The sequence below is a fragment of the Ceratotherium simum genome, chromosome 16 (genome assembly GCF_057802395.1).
Source record: "Ceratotherium simum simum isolate JZ-2026a chromosome 16, ASM5780239v1, whole genome shotgun sequence".
Taxonomy (NCBI): Eukaryota; Metazoa; Chordata; class Mammalia; order Perissodactyla; family Rhinocerotidae; genus Ceratotherium; species Ceratotherium simum.
The window spans coordinates 61,302,188-61,310,613 of record NC_141915.1 but is presented as its reverse complement, the minus strand read 5'-3'; the positions used below and the strand labels follow the sequence as shown (position 1 = coordinate 61,310,613).

The following is an 8,426-nucleotide window of genomic DNA, read 5'->3' as shown; positions in this document are numbered from 1 at the left end:
AACCAATGAGCAGCCCGGAGTCGAGCAAGGCCTCTCCAATGAGAGCGGGAGGAGAGGCGGTGGGCCTTGCGTCGCCACGGCGCCGAGTTAAGGGTGCCCGGTGGAGCGAGGGGCCGGGATGTGTCTACTCCTGGGGCCCAGCGGCGTCGGGAAGACGCTGTTGGTGAAACGACTGCAGACTATCCTTCCGCGCCGGGCGTGGAGACTAGGGGCACAGGGGCGCCAGGGAGGTGCGGGGGGCGCTCGGGGGCAGGGGTGTCCGGAGGACCGGGGCTGGGGGGACGGGCGGGATGCGGGGGGCGCCCGGGGCCCGGAGTTGCAGGGGGCGCTGGCGGGGGCGGGGTCCGACGCCGGCTGCCCTTCTCTGCCCGCTCTGGGTCCTTGACTGCCCCGCACAGCTGAGCTCCCGGGATGGGAAGGGCGACTTGGCAGATCCTCCCCCGACGCGGCCTACGGTAGGCGTCCACCCTCCCGCAGGGCTAGTAGAATCGGGGACGCTTGGCGATTTGCAAAGCGCTTTGGGTTCTAAGTGGAGGCTGAAATTCAGCCGGTCGATAGTTAAAGATAGCCCTCATAGCCCTCGGGAGGCGAGTGGGGAGTCCCGGAAGGAGCCTGGCTCCCCTGGCACAAAGCCGCGATGGAGGTGGGTGCTCTGCGAGGGGTCCCCAGCCGCCCGCCCCTCACGACTGTTGAGACTTTTCGCTGGTCGCCCCACAGATCGAATCCCACTGATGGGCGTTGGTACTCCGGCCACACCCAGCGCTGCGGGGCAAGGCCCTGGACCCCTGGAAGCATCTTTGGTTATGGGTTCTTTCTTAAGGCCTGAACCCTTGAGAGGGATCTGTTGGAGCTTAGATCACACCATAAAAGGCTGGGCAGGTTGCTGTCCAAGACTTCCCAGTGGGAAGGCGCCTCTGTTGTTCTCTCTGCCTCCTGGTTTTTTCCACAGGTGGGCACTAACCTTACTGACATCGTGGCCCAGAGAAAGATCACCATCCGGGAGCTAGGGGGGTGCATGGGCCCCATCTGGTCCAGTTACTATGGAAATTGCCATTCTCTCCTGGTAGGTTATAATCCTTTGAACTTCCCCTAGGGAAGTATGTCCCCATTCTGGTGGTGTCTAGTCCCTGACCTCACTTTGTATGAGATGGAGTTTGGGTTCTGCTAGTCAAGGGAACAGTGCCCTCGCTAGAGCTGCTTCCTTCTGGGAAGCCAACCTGATCCCAAGTGCTCCTGCTCTCAAGGAACGTAAAAGCTCACAGGAGGCTTGCTGAGGGCAGTGTTCCTTCTCTGCGTGTAACTGTCTGACATCTGTTCTCTGCCTTGTTGCCCTGCGTGTGTTTTTTATGTTTATGTTTGAATTCTACATCCCTCTGGTTCTGGTAAGGCCTGTGCCCCAAATTCCAGGCCCCTTCCTTGGAGAACTGATGACCACACAAAGAGACTCCGTGTAGGTGGAAACAGGTGACAACAGGTCCTTCTCATGCAACTCGTTTCTCTCTGCTTCTGCCTGTCCCCAAAGCCCTTTGTTTAAAAATCGTTTTGCCCTTTCTGAGTCAGGTCTGTGATGCCCAGGGGAGGAGATTTGGCAAGGACTGTCTTCCATCGCAGGGTGGTCCTGATCTTTTTTCCCTTCTTCCCCAGTTCATGATCGACGCGTCTAGCCCCACCCAGCTCTCTGCATCCTGTGTGCAGCTCTTGGGTCTTCTTTCTGCAGAACAACTCGCAGAAGCATCGGTCCTGATACTCTTCAATAAAATGTATGGGTCTGTGAGGAGAGGGAGTGCAGGGGGTGCCCCAGGGCGGAGCTCCTTTGGCATGTAACCAGGAGGGTGGCTTGTTAGGAGGGGGTGCAGTGGGGCCTGAGGTGGGGCTTGGGGCAGCCCACTCTGACCGCTTCTTTTGCTCCAGTGATCTGCCCTGTTATATGACCATAGAGGAGATGCAGTCATTAATTCGGCTCCCGGACATCATTGCTTGCGCGAAACAGAACATCACCACAGCAGAAATCAGTGCCTTGAAAGGCACTGGCTTGTCAGAGGTGCTGCAATGGCTCCAGGACACCCACAGAAGCCACAGTTGACTACAGGGTGGAGGAATGTGGCTGTCTTGCTCTGTGGTGAGGAGGCAGAGGGCGGCACTGCTTGGCCTCTGGCAGTTTATTCTTATTGGGGCAGGATGACCTAATGTAAGCCCTGGAAGATGGGCTTGTGTGCTGAGTTGCAGTGATGGGTAAACTGAGGCATCCAGGTTACAGAAACTCCTGACATCTGGCCTCTGTCCCCAGGGCTGGGAGAAGAGGACAAGTTTAGCTGGTGTCCCACCGCTACTGGGTTTTGATCCCCTCCCCACAGGAAACCCTCTCCTCTTTCCCCAGGTTCTTTGGACTCCAACCACCACAGACCTGCTCTCTCCACTGTGGTACAAGTTTCTGATACACTGATGGTGTGACCCTCACTGGATAAAGCTGCTATCATGGGAAGAACCAAGCCTCGAGTCAGAAACAAGAGAAGCATTTTCATTGGTTCATTTGTTAAGTAAACACTTTTTCCTCTGAGGAGCCTGGAAGATATAGGGTTCCCGCAGGTAGGCGAGGGCCAGGAGAGGCTCCGATGGAGCATGGGAGGTGCTGCCTGCGAGCTCATCACTAGGCCCTCAGGGTCAAGGGTCTTGTGTCCCCTGTGTCCTTTTAGAGCCGAAGGAGCTTGCAGGAGAACACCTATTGATTGGTGTATTTGTGTCCTAGGGCCCCTGTAACAAACAACTACAAACTGGTGGCTTACAGCAACATAAACATGCTCACATTCTGGAGGCCAGAAGTCTGAAATCAAGTTGTCTGCAGGGTTGGTTCCTTCTGGAGGCCAGAAGTCTGAAATCAAGTTGTCCGCAGGGTTGGTTCCTTCTGGAGGCTCTGAAGGAAAATCCATTCCTTGCCTCTCTTCTGGCTTCTAGCTGCTGGTAATTCTTGACTTGCGGCTTGCAGAACTTGAATTTCTGCTTCTGCCTTTGTGTGGCTGCCTATTTTCTTCTTATAGGGACACCTATCATTGAATTTAGGGCGCTTCTTGTAAACTGGTGTATCCTTTGGAGAGGAGGTGGCTCACCCTAACTGTGGTGGGACCTTTCCTCCCCTCCCACCTTTGGGTTCCTCCACTGCTCTCGGGGATCTGTTCTGGGTCCAAGCACCCGGGGCATCAGAGTGCACTTTCCCGTGGCCTAGCCACCCCCACCCCCAAAGCTCAGTTGAGTTCCCGAATCTGGGAACTGATGATGCTGAGGGAGCCACCGTTCCCAAAGGATGTCTCTGCTTGTGGATTCTTGTCAGCACACTTTGATAGCATCTGGATAAGAACTTTCTTTAATGGTTTGGCTTTCCCATCAAATCCAACACTACGATAACAAGGGATAGCATTACGCAACAATATAATGTTAAGTATAACATTGTACGTTAATACATTTAAGTGTGACTAGGGCCAGCCCTGGTGTCCTAGTGGTTAAGTTTGGCACACTCTGCTTTGGTGGCCCAGGTTTGGTTCCTGGGTGCAGACCTACACCGCTCTTCTGTCAGGGGCCATGCTGTGGTGCCAGCTCAAATAGAAAAAGAGGAAGATTAGCAACAGGTTTTAGCTCAGGGTGAATCTTCCTCAGCAAAGGTAAAATAAAATAAATGTGGCTAGTCTGGGAAAACACTTCCCTATGAGAAAGTCCACACATAGGGTGTTGCGAGGCCTGTGTGTACAAGTAAGACGGCCCGTCTGGGATCACTGGTTTCGTCCCCACCCCCCAATTTTGTGCAGATTGTTTTCCCTTTGTACAGAGAGAAACCAGTTCAACCATGTGGGAGGTTGGAACACACAAGAAGCTCCATCTCTAGCCTTCACCTCTTTTTTTTTTTTTTTTAATAATTTTATTTATTTATTTATTTTCCCCCAAAGCCCCAGTAGATAGTTGTATGTCACAGCTGCCCATCCTTCTAGTTGCTGTATGTGGGACGCGGCCTCAGCATGGCCGGAGAAGTGGTGCGTCGGTGCGCACCCAGGATCTGAACCTGGGCCGCCAGCAGCGGAGTGCACGCACTTAACCGCTAAGCCATGGGGCTGGCCCTAGCCTTCACCTCTTAAACGTCCTCTTTGATGTACATCCACATCTCCTCTTAAAGATCCTAGGAATGAAGGGTAGGTGAGAGGTGGAAGGATGCTGAGATGCAGCTCCCTGAGTCAGAGCCTGGGCAGAACACCCTCCTCGACTGCTTTTTCAGTATGAGTAAGGTAATTAGTCTGGGATGGCTGGTTTTGCCCCAGTTCCCCCAGTTTTGTGCAGATGCAATTTGTGTGACTGCTCGTCCTGGGCTAGGAAAGAATAGACACTCAGACTTTGCTCTGTGTAGCTGTGGCCCAGCCAGAGCCCTATCTGTCTCAGCAGCTCCCTCTGTCCCTGGATGCTATTACCTCTCCTAGTTTCTGGGTGAAGGAGGATTGGGTTGACTGCTGTGGAGGGGGGCATGGGGGGGGGTGAGACTCCATTCCCACGCTGCAGCCAGTAGGTGCAAGTGCCTCCCTCCAGTGGGAGGGAGAGCAGCACAGCCCACTACGTGGGCTCAGTGGGCAGGCCAGCAGGGGAGGCCATCACGGGCCAGCTGCTCTGTCAAAAGTGGAGCTGTCTGTGCTCAGAGCCCAGCGCTGGGCACTTGCAAAGGGGAAGCAGAAGGGCCAGGCTGCCCTTGCCCTCCTGGTTCCCTCCTGATGACACAGAGGGAGCAAAGCAGAGGCCTGGCATGAAGAGAGAGAAGGCTGGCAGTGCTAGGGTGCAGTGAGAAGGATGCGCCTGCCCATGGGGATGGGCATGGCTGGGCACCAGGGCAAAAGGAGAAGGCCAAAGGGCCAGCCCAGTGGCGTAGTGGTTAAGTTTGCATGCTCCACTTTGGCGGCCCGAGGTTCGCAGGTTCAGATCCTGGGCGCAATCCTACTCAGCGCTCATCAAGCCATGCTGTGGTGGCGTCTCGCATACAAAATAGAGGATGGGCACGGATGTTAGCTCAGGGCCAATCTTCCTCAGCAAAAAGAGGAAAGATTAGCAACAGACATTAGTTCAGGGCCATTCTTCCTTACCAAAAAAAAAAAGTTAAAAAAAAAAAAAGAGGGCGGAGGAGGAGGACAGGAGGTATGTGGGCTGTGAAAGGGTGCGACTGTGGGGCTGTCTACATCTGAGTGGGTGCATGTATACACATGTGCATGTGTGTGTTTCTGTGTCTAGATGACAGGGGGGGTTTGTGCACGAGTGTATGTAGGTCAGTGTGTATGTCTGAGTGCACTTACAGTGTGTGTGTGGCAGATGTAGTATATGTGTGATAAGACTGTGCAGGTATGAGTGTGTTCGAGTGTGAGAGCATGTGCACATGTGTTAATGTGTTTGGGGTATGGTGTGTGAGTGTGTCTGGGGATGGTATTGTGCACATGTGGGTGTATCTGAGGTATGCATGTGTGTGTGTGTTTAGGGGTTGTGTGTCCATGGGGGTGCTGGGAAAGCCGAAGCCCACTCCCCTAACAACTCCTAAGCATCCAGCATCAGCGGACTGCTGAAACAAACATTCCCTGTGAACCGGCCATATGCTGTCTGCTCATCCAGCTTTGGCCCCTCCCCTGGTTCCTGCTAATCCAGCTTACCCTTCTAAAACAAAAGGCCCTGAGCTAACATCTGTGCAAATCTTCCTCTACTTTGTATGTGGGACACCGCCACAGCATGGCTGATGAGTGGTGTAGGTCTGTGCCCAGGATCCAAACCCTCAAACCCAGGTCGCCAAAGCAGAGTGTGCCCAACTTAATTGCTATGCCATGGGGCCAGCCCTGCAAAAGCCTTTTTCTGGTTGATTTTGAGTATTCCCATCCAGGAATAAGGTACATCTCTCCTTTTAGACCAGGGTTGCTCAGCATTGGCACTGTTGACATTTTGGGCTAGATCGTTCTGTGTTGTGGGGCTGTCCTGTGTTGGAGGATATTTAGCAGCATCCCTGGCCTCCACACACTAGATGCCGGAGTACAGCCCTCATCCCTCATCCCTCAGCCGTTAGCACCCAAAGCATCTCCAGACTGTCCACTGGCAACAAAATTGCCCATCAGGAACCTGTGTTATGTCAGTCTTTCCTGTTCCAGCTAGTTTGTAGTTTCCTTCACAGGTTCTTGACAAACTTACTTCTATATTAAAAACTGTCACTACTGTGAATGAAATTCACAATTCATTAACTTGTCTCATTTTACTGATATACATGTAAAAACTATCTTCTTTTTAATTTTTATTTTTTCCCCCAAAGCCCCAATAGATAGTTGTATGTCATAGCTGCACATCCTTCTAGTTGCTGTATGTGGGACGCGGCATCAGCATGGCCAGAGAAGCTTTGTGTCGGTGCGCGCCCGGGATCTGAACCCGGGCCGTCAGCCGCGGAGCGCATGCACTTAACTGCTAAGCCACAGGGCCGGCCCAAAAACTATCTTCTTTTACTCATTTTTTTTTTTTTGTGAGGAAGATCGGCCCTGAGCTAACATCTGCCAATTCTCTTTTTGCTGAGGAAGACTGGCCCTGGGCTAACATCCATGCCCATCTTCCTCCACTTTATATGGGACGCTGCCACAGCATGGCTTGCCAAGAGGTGTGTCGGTGCGCACCTGGGATCCGAACCGGCAAACCCTGGGCTGCCGCGGCAGAGCGCACACACTTAACCGCTTGCACCACCGGGCCGGCCCCTCTTTTACTCATTTTTAACAGGCTATCTACTGAATTATGTTTTTTTTTCTGTTTTTTTTTGTGAGGAAGATCAGCCCTGAGCTAACATCCATGCCAATCCTCCTTTTTGCTGAGGAAGACCGGCCCTAAGCTAACATCTATTGCCAATCCTCCTCATTTTCGCCTTTTCCTCCCCAAAGCCCCAGTAGATAGTTGTATGTCATAGTTGCACATCCTTCTAGTTGCTGTATGTGGGACGCCGCCTCAGCTTGGCCAGACAAGCAGTGCATTGGTGCGCGCCCAGGATCCGAACCCGGGCCGCCAGTAGCAGAGCGCGCGCACTTAACTGCTAAGCCATGGTTATTTTTATGTATTTATATAAATAAAATTTGTTTTATACATACAATTTTATATAAATACAAGAATCTCTATACACTATATACATGTTTATATTTCACATCTAAATTGCATGTTTTAAAATTTATTTTTATAAATACAAATGTACAACTCTATATTATACGTTTTCCTGTTATTTTCAGGTACACAACCATATCATTTGCAAACAGTTTGTTACATTTATTTGTTTTCTTGGCTCAATCCTCTGACCAGAAATTCTAGGACATGGGGCCGGCTCCGTGGCTTAGTGGTTAAGTGCGCGCGCTCTGATGCTGGCGGCCCGGGTTCGGATCCCGGGCGTGCCCCGAGGCACCACATCTCCGTCCAACCCGAGACCGAGTCCCGCGTACAGCAACTAGAAGGATGTGAACCTACGACATACAACTATCTACTGGGGCTTTGGGGGGAAAAAATGAATAAATAAAATCTTTAAAAAAAAAAAAAAAAGAAATTCTAGGACAATATTAATGATGACAGTAGAAATTCTTGTCCCGTTCCTCATGATCTCCCTGGTATTTTGTAAGACAAGACCCAAGAGCCAGAAAGAGATTAAGAACCACAGTTCTAGAAGCACCAGTGGTGCCTGGAGGTCCCCAGAGTACAGACCAGTTTCAATAAATGACTGTGTGAAGTAAGCAACAAAGATAACGACCATGAGGACATAGGACCACCGACCAGCCATGTCTACATTAAGAGACATTCTGTTTGAAAAGCAGAGGTCCCCGGGACTTTTTGGAAGTCACCTCCCTCAAGCATTCATTCAATCCTGTGTCCCTTAATGCATATAATTCCATGAATAAGGCATTAAATAAAAGACAAATGTTACCATTTCCACAATGCTGGACTTTGAGGACTGCTTAGAAATAGGCAGCGCTAAACCCTCAACTCTGATTTCCAGTGCATGCATGCAAGCCTCACCTACAGACCCACCTCCCTCTGCACAGAAGGCGCGGTCACTGAGCCTGCCCTCAAGATGCCCTGCTGCCCTGGGGAATTGGGGGGACCTGCTGCTCCAGGATGGCTCTCACCAGTCTTCCCATGGGGCAGGGGGTGGCCCCAGCAGTGCTGGTCCCCAGCATGTGGGCAGCAGACCGGGTCTCCAGGTCCTGACTGCCCTGCACGCTCCAGAGCTGGTCCCAGGGAGGCCCAGTGGCCTGCAGGCTGAGGCAGAGAAGCCTACCCTACCACCGTGGTATTGTTCACCCTGAGCTCTGCTCTTGGTTTTCATTGTTACAATGCTGACTCAGGACAGGCGCCCAGGTGCACGCCTCCCCCTCCTCTCGCCCGGTGTCCCTGCAGCCGGGGCCCTAAGG

General features: G+C 52.3%; 1 protein-coding gene across 3 annotated transcripts; it reads left to right on the top strand.

Annotated features, from left to right (window-relative positions):
- Positions 1 to 74: 74 nt before the first annotated feature.
- On the top strand, positions 75 to 7,389 carry ARL16 (ARF like GTPase 16). Of its 3 annotated transcripts, XR_015554790.1 has the most exons (7): positions 75 to 179; positions 397 to 455; positions 950 to 1,063; positions 1,645 to 1,760; positions 1,938 to 2,119; positions 2,378 to 2,958; positions 7,327 to 7,389. XR_015554790.1 is itself a non-coding variant. In XM_087441782.1 (6 exons), the coding sequence occupies exons 1-6, from the start codon at positions 119 to 121 to the stop codon at positions 2,449 to 2,451; spliced, it is 606 nt and encodes a 201-aa protein (XP_087297908.1). In that variant the 5' UTR covers positions 75 to 118; the 3' UTR covers positions 2,452 to 4,485. The 3 variants fall into 3 exon arrangements, 2 of the variants coding, with proteins under 2 accessions (XP_087297908.1, XP_014644906.2); XM_087441782.1 differs by lacking the exon at positions 7,327 to 7,389 and having other exon boundaries at positions 2,378 to 4,485; XM_014789420.2 differs by lacking the exon at positions 7,327 to 7,389 and having other exon boundaries at positions 76 to 179; positions 1,912 to 2,119; positions 2,378 to 4,017.
- The last annotated feature ends 1,037 nt before the right edge of the window (positions 7,390 to 8,426 follow it).